The sequence below is a fragment of the Oryzias latipes genome, chromosome 18 (genome assembly GCF_053564925.1).
Source record: "Oryzias latipes strain Hd-rR chromosome 18, Olatipes_Hd-rR_3.1".
Taxonomy (NCBI): domain Eukaryota; kingdom Metazoa; phylum Chordata; class Actinopteri; order Beloniformes; family Adrianichthyidae; genus Oryzias; species Oryzias latipes.
Window position 1 is genome coordinate 111,226 of NC_136254.1, and position 18,845 is coordinate 130,070.

The 18,845-nt window shown below is 44.6% G+C and overlaps 2 protein-coding genes across 8 annotated transcripts in view; one reads left to right on the plus strand and one right to left on the minus strand.

The window, feature by feature from the left end:
• Nucleotides 1-2,340: 2,340 nt before the first annotated feature.
• Nucleotides 2,341-18,845, plus strand: part of LOC144987262 (uncharacterized) — a 211,522-nt gene continuing 195,017 nt past the window's right edge. The window contains exon 1 of one of the 2 annotated variants that reach the window (XM_078936477.1): nt 2,341-7,210. In XM_078936477.1, the coding sequence (XP_078792603.1) occupies nt 4,293-7,210 (2,918 nt within the window). In that variant the 5' untranslated portion in view covers nt 2,341-4,292. The remainder of the gene's footprint in view (nt 7,211-18,845) is intronic. The other variant, XM_078936476.1, reaches the window with a different exon arrangement.
• The window catches only part of afap1 (actin filament associated protein 1), a 122,554-nt gene continuing 111,027 nt past the window's right edge, over nt 7,319-18,845 (minus strand). For all 6 annotated transcript variants that reach the window (XM_011473453.4, XM_078936481.1, XM_011473454.4 and 3 more), the window contains 5 exons: nt 12,299-12,422; nt 11,493-11,657; nt 11,222-11,412; nt 8,467-8,634; nt 7,319-7,964 (listed from right to left, as the gene is read on the minus strand). In XM_011473453.4, the coding sequence (XP_011471755.1) occupies nt 7,938-7,964; nt 8,467-8,634; nt 11,222-11,412; nt 11,493-11,657; nt 12,299-12,422 (675 nt within the window). In that variant the 3' untranslated portion in view covers nt 7,319-7,937. The remainder of the gene's footprint in view (nt 7,965-8,466; nt 8,635-11,221; nt 11,413-11,492; nt 11,658-12,298; nt 12,423-18,845) is intronic.

Below are 18,845 nucleotides of genomic sequence, written 5' to 3' on the forward strand. Positions count from 1 at the left end.
GACCTCTGCATGCCCGTTCATCATGCTAATGTCCTCCACTAGCATGGTTATGCTTTGAGGGGGGCCAATCTGCACATCCAGAGACCCCGGGGGACCCGACTGGGGAGATAAAAAACTGGGATCAGACATATGGGCAACCAGGGTGAAATCTACTGAGGGTGCTTGTGTGAAATGTAAAGGGTTAAAAACAATCTCAGTCAGCTCTGCTCCGAGGTGTAAGCCCATAGAGGTGGGCCATGGTGGAGAAGCTCTTACCTTTTTGCCGCTGTTGGTAGTCTTTCAACGTGCCAGGCGGGGATTGGTGTAGGTCCCGATAGTGGCTTTGCCCTGATGTGCATGTGTGGTGGGTGTTACCAGTAAAAAGCCAACTGTCTCCTGGGTACCTCCACTACTGATCTTGGGCTTGAACCCAGGTACTGGTGACGAGTCAGGGTGACTGCCAGTGTCTTTAGGCAGTGAGTCACAGGAGCATTGGTTTGTCAATGGATTAAAGTCCTCGTGAGTGGGGATGCGTCTCGGTTTAGAGGGTTTTTCCTCAGCAGATAGAAAGAGGGTTTTGTAGATTATTGTCCAAAAATTGAAGTTTTTTTTAGGAGATTGGTGGTTTCAGTCACTTAAAGCATTACAGGCAGAGACCCCCAGCATGTTAGTAACCCATTTAATTAATTAAAAAATAGTTTAAAAAAATGCTAAAAACAGTTTTAATAGAAAACTGCAAAAAAGTTTAAAAAAAGTCCCAAAATAGACTAAAACCTTTATTAAAAAAAGGTTAAAAAGGTGTTCGAAAATCTAATAAAAACAATTTTGAAAAAAAAAGGGCATATATCTGAGCAGTTTTGTGAACCAGACGTTTCGCAACGAATGTTGCTTCCTCAGGGGTTGCTGACTCTTAGCTATTTGGTCTCTTATAAAGAGATAGAGGTGATTGCCTGATAGCATGCAGCTGGTTAAGGGTGGACTAAGGTGGGTGTCCGGAGAAAATAAAATAAAATAAAGTAAACAGAAATAAAGATAAAATACAGTACAGTGGCACTGGCTGTGTTAGGGTTAGGGTTGGGGTTTGGGTAAATACAAGTGTATTTTTGTTGCACTGGCCTGCCGTACTGAAAAATAATAGAATAAATAAAAAATAGAAAGGAAGAAAACGGATAAAAATTTGAAGTTTAAATAAGACCAACCAAGATTGGAACCCTGTTTGCATTCGCGAAAATGTGTTTGAAGTGCAGGATTCATTTAAAAGATGATTTAAAACTTTATTCTGACAACACGCAAAGATGAACAAGATCTCGACTCCGTCACAAATGTGGGGTTGGGTGACAGGGACCCCGGTGTAAACTCAGCACGCTATCATGTTGGGTCTGCAAGACCCAATGCTGACGTCGATTATGCTGGGAATGTAAGTGAAAAAACAGATGAATAGAAAAAGCCTTCTGGGTCGATTTAATGACAACCTCCAACCCCACCATCCTCCCCCACCCTTAACCCTTGTGCAATGTTATGGGGTCAAGATGACCCTCCCCTTCCATTGACGTGTTCTCCCTACCATGACAAAGGTGGATAAAGGTGGAAAGATTTCATGTAATCCATGGACACCAGTGAAGATCACAAATCATTGAAGAAAAAAGGTTCAGAGCACTGTCTAGTGGGTCTAGATGACCCAACTTCCAATGTTAAGGTGCCTAGGATAGCACAAGGGTTAAGGTTAAAAAAAAGTTAAAGGGACTGGAAAAAGGGGACCTGCACTATCAACCTCCTTGGGTGATGTGACAGAGCACAAGTCTGTCACGATTTGAGTGTTAAATAAAGTGTATTTGCTTACTTCCTGATTTCATAGGAGCACTTCCTGTATCCAGAAGGTCCAGTGGACCCACCTATTGTTTTGGTTTCCTTTGACAGGCCTGTTTTAAATTCAAAATGATTTCTTTTCTTTTTTTGCATTTTTGTTTAAAGAATGTTGTTAAAGTTTGGACATCTTTGTCTAATTATTGCATTTGTAAGTAGGGAAATGCATGTAATTGTTCTTTTTTTTTGAGGAAATGTTTGATTTTGATTGTTAATTGTGTTTGTTTGGTAAGGGGTGGAGCCAACCAACTATAAAAGAGGACCTCTTTTCAAGATGGAGGCCCCCTTTGGTGATGTCTGGCTTCCATGCTGCTGCACTGTAGGGACGCAGCGTCCCTGCCACAGCATTTTCAATGGGTGCATTTTTCCCCACATTTTGCCTTAAAACGACATAAAGATTGAGAGCTCCTTGACTTTTTGTGTGGACAGTAGTTTGTTATTCTGACAGGTGACTTTGCTGCATTTCACAAATAAAGTACAACGTTACTGCAGTTGTTTATGAGCATTTTTATTCACTCATATATAAACAGGCATATGTGTCCCCAAGGTGGGAACAATTTGAAATGCAAAGACAGAGAAAAAATATTTAAGGTGCAAAAACACACAGTCACTTCCTAATCTGTTCTCCCTATTCATTATCACATTTTAACTTCCTGGAATCGCTACATGGACAGAGAAATGTTGGGGATCTCAGTCGGAGAAAAAGCTTTTTATGGCAGTATAGCACCTGGAGTTCATGGATGCTAAACACATAATCAAAAACATGATGCACCAAGATTTGGGATGCCTTTACTTTCATAGATCTGTAAGTAATCTGTGTTCACTTCCTATTCTCACCTGGAAGAAGCCCTTCTGAGAGACTCTACCCTCAGAAGAGAGACAATTGTTTAGATTATTTTACATATTTAGAAATACACTATTCAACTTGTGGATGTTGGACTCACAACGGCAAAAAAGAAATGAACTGCTGCAGCACAGAGTAACTACCACGCATTGTACCACACTAAAAGTGGTCATCACTGACACAATGAAGAAAAGCAGGTAGAGATAACATCACAAATATTGTATTATGAAAACAATATCAATAGAGTCATTAATGATAATGGAAGTCTGAAGGGATTTTGAAAATTCCTCTGGAAAAATAGTTCATAGTTCTCCCTGTGGACTTCTGCCACTTGTCACTGTGGACTGGATTTGCCTGATTTTTTTACTGGGCTCTGGAATGTTGTGGGTCCAAAGCTGAAAAGGTTGGAAACCTCCCATCCACATCTGGAGTGCTTCCACATTATGCAAATAAGTCTGAATGTTTTGATTAGGGTTAAAAATGAAACCGTTTGAAACCTGGTTTCCTGTGAAGATGAGTCTCTTTTATCTTCCAAGTGTGAACACTTAACAGCAGAGCAAATGCAGATCAGGTATCCAGAAGAAGTAGAGCAAAAAGAGTGAAATTAGCGGTTTGTGTTTAGAGAAGAGAAAAAAAAATTGCAAATCCATAGAAGGGCAAAAAGAAAAAGCTGTTAATATTTTGTGTACAGATATGTTTTGTGAGAGGGACAGGTGCTCATCAAAACATGCTGGGTGGACAAGGAGAAAGAGGCAGTCGTATTTTTTTCTCTCCATTCTTTGTGCTCAGCTCTGGTTTTGGGCGATAGCGCTCCAACCAAACACATGGTCCACCTCAGAAAACAGTAAAAACACATTTTGACATTCTCACTAGTCCACAGTATAAATTTAGGACTTTAGAAAGACTGGTCCATGAAGCTGTATTATTGTTTTGCTGGTGTCTTCAAACCTCAACACCCAGAGAGATGCAGCTCCATGAGTGATAAGCTGTAAAGGCCTGTTCACACCGGGACGAATTTCGCCGGCGATTTTCGCCGACGTTTAACGCCTCGTGACTAAACAAAGGGCACCAATGTGAGTGTGCACACCGAGGCGAAAAAACGCCAAGCGCCAAAGCGTCAAAAAAAAAAAACGCCTCGGGTTCGTTTTTTTTTTTCGACGCGTTGCGTCGAAATCTATTCGACCAATGAGAATGGCGCTTTTGCACACGTGTCTGGAGCTTCTGAAGTTACAGTAAAACACAACTTGGGGGCGCTCAAACACAAAACTGCCTTGCTGAGCACACATACCAGCGAAGAAGTTAGACGCCAAGTAGCGTCTACACTGCCGCGAAGAAATAATGACGGACATTCTAAAATATCCCCGAACCAAGTACCAGTTGGAGCTACTGGTGCTTGAAATATTCATGTTTTCTTTGTTTGATTCTGACAAGCGCGTAAATACTTGCTCTCTTCTTCTGAGTGAAAAGCGACTTTAAGAAGCCTAAAGCCTAAAAATCTAGCCACAGGGGTTGCAAGCCAGTAACTTCTGTGCCGGTCCCAAGCCCGGATAAATAGAGAGGGTTGCGTCAGGAAGGGCATCCGGCGTAAAAAATTGCCAAAATAACCATGCGAATCATCCACAACACTTTAGACATACCGGATCGGTCGAGGCCCGGGTTAACAACGACCGCCACCGATGCTGTTTACCTACAGGGTGTCGGTGGAAATTTGACTACTGTTGGTCGAAGAAAGAGGGGAGGCAGAAGGGTCCGTGGCCAGAGAGAGAAGGGAAAAGGCAGGAACATAGGTTTGAGAATAGGGACTCTTAACGTTGGCACAATGACAGGGAAAGGCAGAGAGCTGGCAGACATGATGGAGAGAAGGAAGGTAGATGTACTGTGTGTGCAGGAGACAAGGTGGAAGGGCAGCAAGGCACGTAGTATTGGAGGAGGATACAAACTGTTCTATCATGGTGCTGATAGGAAGAGAAACGGGGTAGGAGTGATTCTGAAGGGGGAGTTTGTAAACAGTGTTCTAGAGGTGAAAAGAGTCTCAGACAGGATGATGAGCCTAAAGTTAGAAATTGAAGGGGTGATGGTGAATGTAGTCAGTGGGTATGCGCCACAGGTTGGCTGTGAGTTAGAAGTGAAGGAGAGATTCTGGAGTGAGTTGGATGAGGTCATAGAGAGTTTTCCCAGAGGAGAGAGAGTTGTTATTGGAGCAGACTTTAATGGGCATGTTGGTGAGGGCAACAGAGGTGATGAGGAGGTGATGGGCAGGTTTGGTGTGAAGGAAAGGAATCTGGAGGGACAGATGGTGGTGGACTTTGCAAAGAGGATGGAAATGGCTGTAGTCAACACTTACTTCCAGAAGAGAGAGGAACATAGAGTGACATACAGAAGTGGAGGTAGGAGTACTCAGGTGGACTACATCCTATGCAGACGAGGTCATTTGAGAGAGGTTAATGACTGCAAAGTGGTGGTAGGAGAGAGTGTAGCCAGACAGCACCGCATGGTGGTGTGTAAGATGACTCTGGAGGTCAGGAAGAAGAAGAGAGGGAAAACAGAAAAGAAGACCAAGTGGTGGAAGCTACAGAATGAAGAAACTTGTGAGGAATTTAGGCAGAAGTTGAGGCAGGTCCTGGGTGGTCAGGATGAGCTTCCAGAGGACTGGGAAACTACAGCAGAGATTATCAGGGAAACAGGTAGGAAGGTGCTAGGTGTGTCATCTGGAAAGAGGAAAGACGGTAAAGAGACTTGGTGGTGGAATGAGGAAGTACAGGAATGCGTCCAGAGGAAGAGGTTGGCTAAAAGGAAGGGGGATGTAGAAAGGACTGAGGAAGGTAGACAGGAGTACAAGGAAGCGCAGCGTAGAGTGAAGAGAGAGGTGGCAAAGGCCAAACAGAAAGCTTACGATGAGCTTTATGACAGGTTAGACACAAAGGAAGGAGAGAAGGACTTGTACAGGCTAGCCAGACAGAGAGACAGAGATGGGAAGGACGTGCAACAGATAAGGGTGATTAAGGACAGAGACGGAAAGGTGCTAACAACCCAGGAGAGTGTACAGAAAAGATGGAAGGAGTATTTTGAGGAGCTGATGAACGTGGAAAATGACAGGGAAAGAAGGGAGGAAGATGTGGTTGGTGTGGAGCAGGAAGTAGCAGAGATTGGAAAGGATGAGGTTAGAAAGGCTCTGAAAAGGATGAAGAGCGGAAAGGCCGTTGGTCCTGATGACGTACCTGTGGAGGTATGGAAGTGCCTAGGAGAGACAGCAGTGGAATTTCTAACAAGGTTGTTCAATAGGATTTTAGAGAGTGAGAAGATGCCTGAGGAATGGAGGAGAAGCGTTCTGGTTCCGATCTTTAAGAACAAGGGTGACACGCAGAACTGCAGCAACTATAGAGGAATAAAGTTGATGAGCCACACAATGAAGCTGTGGGAAAGAGTAGTGGAAGCCAGGCTTAGGAAGAAGGTGGAGATTTGTGAGCAGCAGTATGGTTTCATGCCCCGTAAGAGCACCACTGATGCCATTTTTGCTTTGAGAATGTTGATGGAAAAGTACAGAGAAGGTCAGAAGGAGCTGCATTGTGTGTTCGTAGATTTAGAGAAGGCGTATGACAGGGTGCCGAGGGAGGAGCTGTGGTACTGTATGAGGTCGTCTGGAGTGGCAGAGAAGTATGTCAGAGTAGTTCAGGACATGTATGAGAGAAGTATGACGGTGGTGAGGTGTGCTGTAGGTCAGACAGAGGAGTTCAAGGTGGAGGTGGGACTACACCAAGGATCAGCTTTGAGTCCTTTTTTGTTTGCTATGCTGATGGACAGGCTGACAGACGAGGTAAGACAGGAATCTCCCTGGACAATGATGTTTGCGGATGACATTGTAATTTGCAGTGAGAGTAGAGAGCAGGTGGAGGAACAGCTAGAGAGGTGGAGGTTTGCTCTGGAAAGAAGAGGCATGAAGGTCAGTCGTAGTAAGACAGAATACATGTGTCTGAACGAGAGGGATCAAGGTAGAAGCGTTAGGTTACAGGGGACTGAGGTGAAGAAGGTGCAGGAGTTTAAGTACTTGGGGTCAACAGTTCAGTGTGATGGGGATTGTGGAAAAGAGGTGAAGAGGCGAGTGCAGGCAGGTTGGAGCGGTTGGAGGAAAGTGTCAGGAGTGTTGTGTGACAGAAGAGTGCCAGCAAGACTCAAAGGAAAGGTGTACAAGACAGTGGTGAGACCAGCTCTGCTCTTTGGGTTAGAGACGGTAGCAGTGAGACAGAGACAAGAGGCTGAGATGGAGGTAGCGGAGATGAAGATGTTGAGGTTCTCCTTAGGAGTGACCAGGTTAGACAGGATAAGGAACGAGTACATCAGAGGGACGGCTCATGTTGCCTGTGTTAGCGACAAAGTCAGAGAAGCCAGACTGAGATGGTTTGGACATGTTCAGAGGAGGGATAGTGGATATATTGGTAGAAGGATGTTGGAGATGGAGCTGCCTGGCAGGAGGGCAAGAGGACGGCCAAAGAGGAGATACATGGATGTCTTAACAGAGGACATGAGGTTGGCTAATGTTAGGGTAGAAGATGTCCATGATAGAGTGAGGTGGAAAAGGATGATTCGCTGTGGCGACCCCTGATGGGAAAAGCCGAAAGAGAAAGAAGAAGAAGAAAGAAGAAAGTTGCGCAGCGCCACCTTGTGTACAGGAGTATTTCTGTTTACATTAAGCGCCATCTAATGTCAGGGAATGAAATTGCATGTTCGCTCGGCTCATCGACAGCGAAAATCGCCTGGGTGTGAACACAAAAGACGTGGCGAAAAACGCTGGCGAATAACGGCTGGCGAATATTCGTCCCGGTGTGTACGGGCCTTAAGACTGGGGAGGGAGGAGAAATACAATTCCAGAACATTTGTTGAATATATCAATGTAAATAAAAATGGGAAGTATGTACTTTCACAAATAAATTCAATTCAAATTTTTGACTTTTTAACCAAAGTTATTGATAGAATTTCTTTTTAGGAAAAGACAAAACAAAAAATTGATTATTTTAAAGAGAAACTGCAGCAAACAACACAAATCACACATTTTAGAAAACAAGGAGGCTTTTAAAGGTTGCTGTGGGTGGATCTGTTGCTACTAAGGGAATTTTAAAGCCAAAGTTTTTGACACCCTAAACGTTTTGCTTGTGTCCTGCCAGCAAACCGACGGTTTGGAAACACTTAAATAAATACATGCACAACATCTGCAGCAGAAACGGAAGGGTAAGTCCCGCCTTTGGAACCTGGGTGATTATGTGCCGCTCTTCTGCTCCCATTCCTGCAGACAAGCACAAACATTTTCCTTCTCAGTAGGGCTTTGCTGTGTTCTAATGAAGCATGTATGCTTTTAAGAAATGAATTTATAGACAAAATAAAGGAACTTTAGCTTTTAAATGTCTTTCTATTGATGTGGGGTGCATGACCTTTCCTATGTGTGTTGAAACTATTCATATATCATTATTATTATCATATTTATCATAAATCTCCCATAAGTCTCCACTGGAATCTGTTCAGGGGGTGGGTGAGAGGAGGATGTATCCACCGCGGACAACACCTCTCATCCATTAAGTCACGCAGTGGAGGTACTGAGGCCCCAGACATTTGCAGACTGTTCAGGAACGGAACCCTTCATTCTAACAGCGGTTAGATTGGACTAGGGTTAAGGTAAAAGTGTGATATTTGTAGACATTTTTAAATCATTTTTGCTTCACAAACTGCTGCTTTTGAAGGCTTCAGAAGTGAAACCAGTCCTAATGGAGTTCATGCACCTATGGTCTAACCTTAGCCCTCCGGAGGACGTGTCCTTGGATTGTCAAAGGCTTCTGGTCGTTTTGCTGCAGACGAAACAACGCTGCACTGTTGACTGGGAGCGAGCAGGACTCTGTGTCACTGGTGTCACAACTGGAGAGGGTAGAAGACTCCTGCGTTTGTCTCACCGTGGCAGGAGACTGCGGACAAAAGGACCATGGGTAAATAACTGACTGAAATGGAATTTTGCTCTGGCGCTATATGTGAACCAGTTCACCCTTCCTTTCAGCTCCTTGTAAGAACAGCAAGAGCCATTTCCGTGTTATATTCTCACTCTGCACACCTTGGTTTGAGCTTCATTTTCAATTGGCTTTGAAAGAGTAACCCTTGCGCTATCCTAGGCACTTTACCATTGGGAGTTGGGTCATCTAGACCCACTAGACAGTGCTCTGAACCTTTTTTCTTCAATGATTTGTGATCTTCACTGGTGTCCATGGATTACATGAAATCTTTCCACCTTTATCCACCATTGTCATGGTAGGGAGAACACCTCAATGGAAGGGGGGGTCGTCTAAGATAGCACAAGGGTTAAATGTTTGTTTTAAAGCCATCAGGGAAAAACAGCCACAGAGAGCTCAGAGACTGCTTTTGTTTCGGAGAGAAAGTATCCACAGTTCAGAGACCGTACAGTTCAGCCCAACCTCATCTATCTGACTTCACTTTTTTTGTCCTACTGTCTCACTACATTCATACACTGGACAGAAAACCACACAAAAAAGGAACATCCGAGTATTTCATTTAACTATGAAGTCACATGTTTTTATTGAACCTTTTTTTTTTTAATCTCAAATGAAAATGGATAGTGTAGCATCAATTTGATCAATTTCCCCCATCGTGGGATCAATTGAAGTCCTCTTTGACTTTAAGGAAATTATACAGAAATGTAGGGAATCGAGGGAATCCTATTTAAATTCAGCCATTGTCTTGTATGTTTTACTGCTACTCCTAAAACAGGTTTCAAAAAGAGTTGAAGACACAAAATCATGTATGGCCGTCCCAAAGAATATTCCAAGCATGTTCACATTTTGGCAAACAACAAAGCTCGGGGGGCCGGGTCCGGTGCCTGGGTGGGGCGGGCTGGGGCGCTGCGTGGTCATCTGGGCTTGGGTGTGGGGGTGCGTGGTGGGGGGGTGGGGTGGCGGTCTGGCTTGGCTTGGGGGGTTGGTCCCCTTGCCTGTGTTGGGGGGGTTAGCGCACTATGAGTTTTCCCTGTTAAATGTCTTGAAACCACAACGAACACACATCAAACAGTTTTTAAATCTTCAAAATTAACTTTTATTACATCTTTTAGAAAAAACAGCTGCAGCTTCCAGCTTTTTCTGCCACAATTATCACAAAAATGAATGTGAGATAATGGAGAGACTGTAGATCAATACAGACTATGGAATTTCTCCTTTTTTATTTTTTGGATGCTGGTGTGGCGTGGGATTTTTGTCAAGGTTAAAGTGTGCTGTGGCTCAAAAAAGGTTGAAACACACTGATCTAGACAAATCCATGTTGGAGTCAGACCTAGTCAGTAAGCATTCGGTCTGAGTTCGTATTTCTATGCCAACTACTCCTGCCAATCAGGAGTAAACTTGTTGGAAATCCACATCCCTTTTATTGGTAAAGGGCTCGGGAATCTGTCAATCAAACCTTTCAAACGTTTGAGGCGAGCACCACATGCTTTTACTGAGGCATCTGATGGGTCAGTTTATATCTTATTTTTTCTCACTTGTCCTGTCCAACAGCTGAGTAAACAGATGATAGCTGAAGGCCTCTTGTGTTGGACAGATTTTACTTTAACCACAGGCGGTTCTGGATCTTCTGACACACAAAGTGTACATTTGAATAAACCCCTTTTGTAATTACAGCTAAACTTTATTTCTATTGATCATATTTGTATCTTTTTTTCTGTTGGACTGGACAGAAAAGAAGGGGGAAGAAGAGAAAGGGATGTTTGGGGGGGTGTAAGGGCACAAAAGAAAGAGGCGAAAAAATGGAGGTCAAGGAAATAGGATTATGATTATAGAAAGGGGGCTGGTAGGATCATAAAGCAACAAGTTGTTGGAAGTTTATAGCATGAATAACTTGTGATAAAAAATCTTGAAAGAGAAGAAGATTATCAAGAACATTAAAAAATAAAAATAAAAGTATCAAAGCCAGAAGTGTTCCTCTGACTGACAGAATGACTGAGTAACAGCTGTTTATTACTCTATAGAAGTCTGTGGGACTTTGGCTACTTCTTGTTTGGAACGCCAGGGGGAGGAGTCACTCTGTCCAATTTTACTATACAGACAATGGTCCTGACCCTTCCAAGCTGTGCACTTCTTGATTTTGTCCACCAGAGGGAAGCACATGCATTTGCATCTGCCTCTTTTCCAATACTTGTCAGTACCTGTGGGCATAGGAATGCAACCCACCCTCCTGCTCTGAGCAACACCTGTATTGTTAAAACCACAAAGCTGACACACCATCTTAACCATGAAGTCTAAAGCTGAACTTTCTGGGCTTTGCTGAACAGTCAGCAATGCATTTTAAATTGGTCAATGTCAACTCCTGGGGCTACAGCCCAGCCCCCAGGTTCAAAGGCTTGGCTTGCTATGAAGACATTTCACCACCTGATGACATCCAAGTCAAGGTCAGCAGCACCCCGTTAGAGTTTGCTGCCCTGCTTTCCATACTCAGAGAGTGTGCTGAAACGTCCAAAGGAAGTCAAAGAATGACAACAGAACACTGAGGTCTGACCTGGACGCTGGAAGAGGCAGCTTTGGGTTCGATGGTGAGGCCCAGGCTGACACCTCCACTTAGGGCTTTCTTTAGGCTCTCCTTCACCTCTGTCAGCTCCAGCTCCAGGTTGACCCGTTCGTTCTCCTTCTTTTTGCATTCATCCTCTAATTTCTTCAGTTGCTCAGACAGGGACGCCTGTGCAGGTTTCCCTGTCAAATGAAGAACGTTCATAGGAAAATGTGTCTCAAAGCAGAATGAACGGGACGAAACAGGACTACGTTTTTCATACCACCAACAGCCTCCACAGCACTGCGCAAATCTTTCCTTTCCTTCTTTAGCTGGGTAAGATGGTTCTTAATGAGCTCCTTCTTCTTCAGCAGCTCTTCCTCTTTTGTCTGCAGTCTCTTGGCGTCCGCTTCCACGCGGTTCTTGCCGTACTTGCACTGCTCTGCATCTGCACAGCAAAGATGCGATAAAAACACTGGAAACACAAAACATTGAACTTTAACACATGAAGCTCTTTTGGGGCTGTCCTTATTGGCCTAAGGACTGCAAAAGCTGGAACAGAAGGGCTCTTCTAATTTCATTTAGACAGGAAGGGCAACTTCATGATGTACCCAGTAAAGCCACAATGAAGGGGCCTGACTCTCAGTATACAGACTTTAGACAAGTTCTCTTTCAGTTTTTCCTCTTCATGTCCAGAAATTCCACAATGTTCTCCTATTTGAACCATTTTAGTATAATGAAGGAACGCACACTGCTGCATCAAGTTGGTGCTGATGTGCTGAACCCCGACAAAGAACAGAGTCTGCAAATGCAGCAAAGGTTCCTCTTTACCCCCCCGACTCCACTTTAACCAGTCGTTATGGAGACATCCTACATTTTCCAAATTGCTGTGGAGCAGAGTTTTGCAAGCAAGCAATCAGCGTGGTGAAACAGAGAGGAGGAAGGCAGACTGGCTGGCTGTCTGCTTGTTCGCTCACAGGACTTGGCAGGAAAGTCTGGACAAAGCAGCAAAACAGTTGAAATGACGCTTCTGAGGACTTCCTGCACTCTCCACAAATAGAATAAGAAAGGGGCGGGACCACCACTTACTGGAGTTGTTGCGTTTCACAGGCGACGTCCCATTTGCCCCCAGGACTCCATTTTTCTTGTTCTTGGGCTCTGGCTTCAGTTTTGAAGTCACTCTGTTGGCTGCCAGTCCCTTCTTTCCCTTCACCTTAAAGGAGAGCGAGGAGGAAGACTTCTTACAAAAGTACAACAGACTTCTTTAAAATACCCCATAAACTTGACTGGACTTTTCTTTTTTATCAGTAGAAAAAAAACTGTATGCCAATAAAAATAGAGAAAACTTCAAAATAAAGTCTAAATACACAATTTATGTGTCACTTTGGCCGCATTTCCACTGCATGGTTCAAGTGACCCAATTCTGATTTTTTTCCTCTCATGTGGCACAGATCGGATATGACCGGTGAACGTGTAAGCAGGACAAAGGCGCATGGATTCTGATTTTCTCAGATCAGATTCAGGCCTCATTCATATGTGGAAATAAATCGGATATGAATCGGATACATGCATTTGCGTGTGCCATGTAAGCAGACAGATCGGATATTCTCCAGTAAATGCGAGTCGTACGTCAGTGACGTCAACTCAGGACACCACCAACTTAGATCACATGACTTATTAAGGTGCTTTTGTGCTGATTTTGCTGTTGGAGGACAGGTGGAGCCCCATCAGCGTGTTACCTTTCAGCCTCAGGCTTCAGACCGTAGTCGGAAAACGCGGTTATCTCCGGTCTGGTCCCATTCGGGACGCAAACGGTAACTAATGAAGCGGGACACCGTTGCTCTGGAACAGGCTAGAAGCCGTTTATTTCTTTGCTCAGATCAAACTGTTAGTACATCACAACGTCTGCAAACACTTCCTCATTCAAAACTCAAAGAGACATAAATGGCGTAAATGGTAAATGGCGTATACTTATATAGCGCCTTTCTTCCTACAAGGACAAAGCGCTTTACAGTCACAGACCCATTCACCCAGTCACACACACATTCACACACACAGTCACACACTGGTGGTCGCTCCGCTGCCAAACACAGGCGCCCGCCTACCACCAGAGGCAAGGTGGGGTTAAGTGTCTTGCCCAAGGACACTTCGACTCATGGGCGTGCAAGGCGGGAATTGAACCTGCAACCTTACGATCATGGGACGACCGCCCTACCGCTGCACCACGGCCGACCCAAGAGAGAGAGAGAGAGAGATCAAAGAGACATAAGCCGGCAGAGCAGCCTTCCTGTTTCCTCTCCCGTGCATCCCCTCTCCTGCCCCATCCAGGAGCGTCCAAGGCAACGCCTCCTTCCGTCGCTGCGTTGCCTCCATGAAAACCGCAGTCACACAAAAGAAACACAACAAAAAGGGGAGGGGGGGGGCAAGCTTTGCTTGTTTCTTTTTCGCCATGCTAAACATTTGTCGTTTGGACCAACACGCATCCTCTAAATGTGCTTTTATTACTGTTATGATTATTATTAATGCTCGCACATAGTTTTTTAAATCCGTGCTGTCAGTGCTCAGGTCCGCGGAAGGCGGAAATGCTGCTACGTAGTCCTCAGAACGTCTACGTTTAGTTTAAGCATTGTATAGTGTAAATGCAAAAATCGGATACGGGTCACTTTTAAACCTTGTGCTATCTTAGATGACCCCCCCCCTTCCATTGAGGTGTTCTCCCTACCATGACAAAGGTGGATAAAGATGGAAAGATTTCATGTAATCCATGGACACCAGTGAAGATCACAAATCATTGAAGAAAAAAAGTTCAGAGCACTGTCTAGTGGGTCTAGATGACCCAGCTCCCAATGCTAAAGTGCCTAGGATAGAACAAGGGTTAGAAGATGATGTAAGCGGGTCGTCAAAAAAATCGGATATAGTCAGAAAATTGGATTTGGGCATCAAGACCTGCAGTGTAAATGCAGCCTATGTTTCACCCAAAGGAATGTCAGAAAATGCTGATGCAGAGCAACCCACTCTTACCTAAAGAATATATATCTTTTTATTTTTGCTCAAAACGCCTTAAAATCTCCCCACTCCACTGGCTGTATATGCAAAAAAGTGGAAGCGTTTTCAAACTCTTATGATAGGGCTGAAACTTTTTCAATGGTTAATCTGATTCATCTGGTAACCACTGCATTAACATCACTTTCTTCTCAGCCGGGAGCCAGTTCGCTTTGCCTTTGCTTCTGATTTTCTTGTTCAGTTCCATTTGGAGTTCATGACCCTTTTCTTAGAGCAACCGTGTGAGCTTTTCCTCCTGTTTGTGATCTGACCTAGTTTTCCTTTGTTTTTTCTCTAATTCATAAAAGAGCGACTGAACTGACTTTGTTTGGTTGGAATTGAGTTTTCTGAGTTTGACGTAACCCTAGATCTGTCCAGTCATATTATACAGTCAATCGTCAAGTCATTTGCTTTGGTCACGTGACATAAAGTTGCTACCCGGAATGCTAAGTTAACAGCCTAAAGCTAAAAACAGATGGGTCTGTCAATCTGTTTTGATCCAGATGGATACATTCTGGGCACAATGCACTATTCTTCAGTTAGTAAAAATGCTTCCTCACAATCTGACGCATGGGAAAAAAGAAAAATGGTTGGTTTCTGCAACAAGAGGAGGAACATTTCTCCATCCTCTGGATCAACAGAAGGAAGTGGAGGCAAGATTTAGCAAATTTAGGAAAGTGGTGGGCCTCGCCTTGATGAGAAACTGAAAGTTTGCATTTCAATTTCATTCCTTGCAATTGAAAATACATTACACCAGGAGGCGCTGTTTGGCCATTTCCTTTGAATTTTGACATAAAAACACAATGACAAACTGCAATGAAATAGATTTGAAGGTTTTGTGAAGGTTGGGGGCAGTGTCCACAGTTACAGCTTTTATTGTAAGTCTGCAAACAATTTTGTGGATTAACCAATTATCCTATATCATTAGGTAAAAGGTGATACATTTTTAGGAGTATGAAATAATCTATAATAACATTTGTAAATGATTTTATGAGGTAAGTTGGACTGAAAAGAGGACTGCTGTCATATTCCTATCACTAAAGAAGAGGACATTAAATACGTTGAATCTTCCTCATGAGATTAGGGGAACTTTAAGTTTTAACCGTTGCTGCTGCCCCTTCTGCATCACTGAGGATGTAAATTCACCTCCTTCAATGAAGCTGCACTTTGCAGTACTGAAGCAATGTTAACACCCATGGGTCATGCCACACACAGCATCAAAGCTGTGATGAGGAGTTCCACCCTACACCGTTTAGCTGTGGAGGCATGGTGGCACTTTAAGCCCGGCTGCAACCCGCTCAGTTCCGCCCACATCCAGAACTTGTGGTATATAACAGAGGGGAGGACGGAGACACCACAACAACCTCAGAGATGAAGGATGGAGCCAACAGAGACTGAACTCTCACATCAGCTGCCACCGACCAGCCTGAAGAGGAGGGTGATCATTTCCAAAGTAGCAACATCCATCATGGTCATGTTACTGACCTTCTCTGTCCTGTTCTGGTAGAATATGAACCATTTTGAACTCAGCAGCTCTGAAGTCTGCAACATCAGTCATCCTCAGCCAGAATTAAAACATGTCAGACAATATTTACAAGGTCTGGGTTTGTACAAGGCTGAAGTTGTCGTCCGGTTAATCTCTCCTAATCTAGTCAACAGTTACACCTGCACGTCTGGTCTGGCCCTACAAATCCATTGTTCCCATTTAAATTCTCTTACATAACATCAAGTGTAAAAGACAGTTTGAAAAACTCTGTAAATATTTTACAGAAAATAACAATTCAATAAAATAAAGTTGTTGATTTGTGAGCCTTCATTAAAGGTAAAATTACAGAATTCTTTTAATAAAATGGCTTTTTATCAATGTATCAACTCAATTCAGGCTCAGATTCTCCATGGGAAAAAGATTATTCATACGGTAGTTTTTATTGTTGTTATTATTGTGTCTCGATCCACTGTTTTTTGTCTTTCACACAAAGGAGTATTCTCTGTGGGAAAGTGTTCATTTAGCTTTGTTGAAGGACAGTTTTTAGATGTTCCTTTTACAATTTTCAACAAATCAGAAACTTTGTTATTGAATCTTACTCTTCGATACAATATCTTCATCTGGTTTAACCTCTTTGTACAATAGAATTCATGCAGGACCCATTAAAATAAGATATTGATTTCCCCTAAACCATCAAAGGGAAAAGTTAAAACCAGACACCATCTTTAGCCTCGTCTGATTTTTAATGTGTGGCTGCTAAACACCACAATCATGAAAACATGAATAAACGTGAATCCCCGTGTTTGCAGCTTTTGTTTGCACCCTTGTAACATGGCAACATGAGTGAGTCGGTTGACAGATTAGAGCGCGGACTTGGTGCGTGGGAAAAACAGTTCCAATAAATCCATATTTTGAGTAAACTCTTACTTTTTTTTTTTGTGAAATTTCCACCGCTTTGACATTTTGCACCAAGCCTCTAGTCAAAGTCAAAGTCAAAGTCGGCTTTATTGTCAAATGTACTGCATCCATAAAGACATACAGCACAGATGAAATTGCTTTCCTCTCATATAAAAAATAAATAAATAAACGACTTAAAAAATAGATAAAAAGACAGCATAATAAGAAGAATAACAGTAGTCTAAACAGTGCAGAGAGCAATGAGATGGTTAAAGCGGCAGTTTAAAGTGACAACAGTGCTGAGAACAGTAAGTGGATGAGTCAGTGATGGCAGTCTTTGGTGAAGGTGGTGATCTGAACTGTTGTGAAAGTTTTCAGTGTGGGCTTGTAGGACGGAGTGGAGGGGCCAGAGGGGGGAGGGCAGGGAGGGAGTTGAGTGTCCTTATCGCCTGATGGAGGAAACTGTCTTTTAGTCTGCTGGTTCTGGCCTGCAGACTTTGCAGCCTCCTCCCTGATGGCAGCAGGTTGAAGTGTCTCTGGGATGGGTGTGAGGGGTCCCCTGCAATCCTGATGGCTTTGCGGGTGAGGCGGGAGCGGTAAATGTCCGAGAGGCCAGTAAGAGGGACACCAACGATCTTCTCAGCTGTTCTCACAATGTGCTGCAGAGTCTTCCGGCAGGACGCGTTGCAGGCTCCGTACCACACGGTGATGCAGCTGGTCAGGATGCTCTCCATGGCCCCCCTGTAGAAGGTCTGCATGATGGGGGGAGGAGCTCTGGCCCTCTTCAGTTTGCGGAGGAAGTACAGGCGTTGTTGGGCTTTCTTGGCGAGTGATGCAGTGTTTTGGTTCCAAGACAGGTCGTCGGAGATGTGCACCCCCAGGAACTTGGTGCAGCTCACCCTTTCCACAGCAGCACCATTGACGATCAGTGGAGCGTGCTGGGTGGGAGTTCTCCGGAAGTCCACAACCATCTCCTTTGTCTTCTCCACATTCAGGTGGAGATTATTGTCTTTGCACCACAGAGCCAGCCTGTTCACCTCACTCCTGTAGGGGGTCTCATCGTTGTTGTTGATGAGACCCACCACTGTTGTGTCATCCGCAAACTTGATGAAGAGGTTGGAGCTTGATGTTGGGGTGCAGTCGTGGGTCAGCAGAGTGAAGAGGAGGGGGCTCAGCACACATCCCTGGGGGACCCCTGTGTTAATTGTAATGGTGCTGGAGGTGTTGTTGCCAACACGGACTGCCTGTGGTCTCCCTGTCAGAAAGTCCAGCAGCCAGTTACACAGGGAGGTGTTGAGTCCAAGTTGGTCCAGCTTGTGGATGAGCTGCTGGGGGATGACTGTATTGAAGGCGGAGCTGAAGTCAATGAATAGCATTCTGACATGAGAGTCTTTTGTTTCCAGGTGAGTGAGGGCTGAGTGGACGGCTGTTGAGATGGCATCATCGGTCGAACGGTTTGACCGGTATGCAAACTGGTAGGGGTCCAGAGTGGGGGGGAGGGTAGACTTGATGTGCTGCATGACCAGCCGCTAAAAGCACTTCATGAGAATGGGGGTGAGAGCGATCGGGCGGTAGTCATTGTAGCAGGAGGGAGAGGACTTCTTTGGGACCGGGATGATGGTGGTGGCTTTGAAGCATGAGGGGACAACAGCCTGGCTCAGTGAGAGGTTGAAGATGTCGGTGATGACATCTGTCAGCTCATCAGCACAGTTCCTCAGGACACAGCCAGGAATGTTGTCAGGTCCTGGGGCTCTCTGTGGCTTAATCCTTCCTGTCACGCGATAGCATCAGCACCAGGTCACTGGGAGGGGGAGGAGTCTTCTGTGCCGGGATGCTGTTGTCTGCCTCAAAGCGGGCAAAGAAGGTATTTAGCTGGTCCAGCAGAGGGGTAGAGTAGTCGCAGGCCTGTGGGGCGGGCTTGTAATCCGTGATGGTCTGGATGCCCCGCCACAGGTTCCTGGTGTCACCACTGTCACTGAAGCGGGCAGCCATCCTCCTGGAGTGCTCCCTCTTGGCCACCCTGATGCCTCGTGACAGGTTGGCCCTGGCTGTTCTCAGACCAGCTTCATTCCCAGCTCTGAAGGCAGCGTTCCGTTCCCTCCAGAGTCTGTGGACGTCTCCTGTCAGCCATGGCTTTTGGTTGGCTCGAAGGGTGATGGTTTTGGTGACTGTGACATCATCCATGCACTTCCTCATGTAGGATGTGACAGT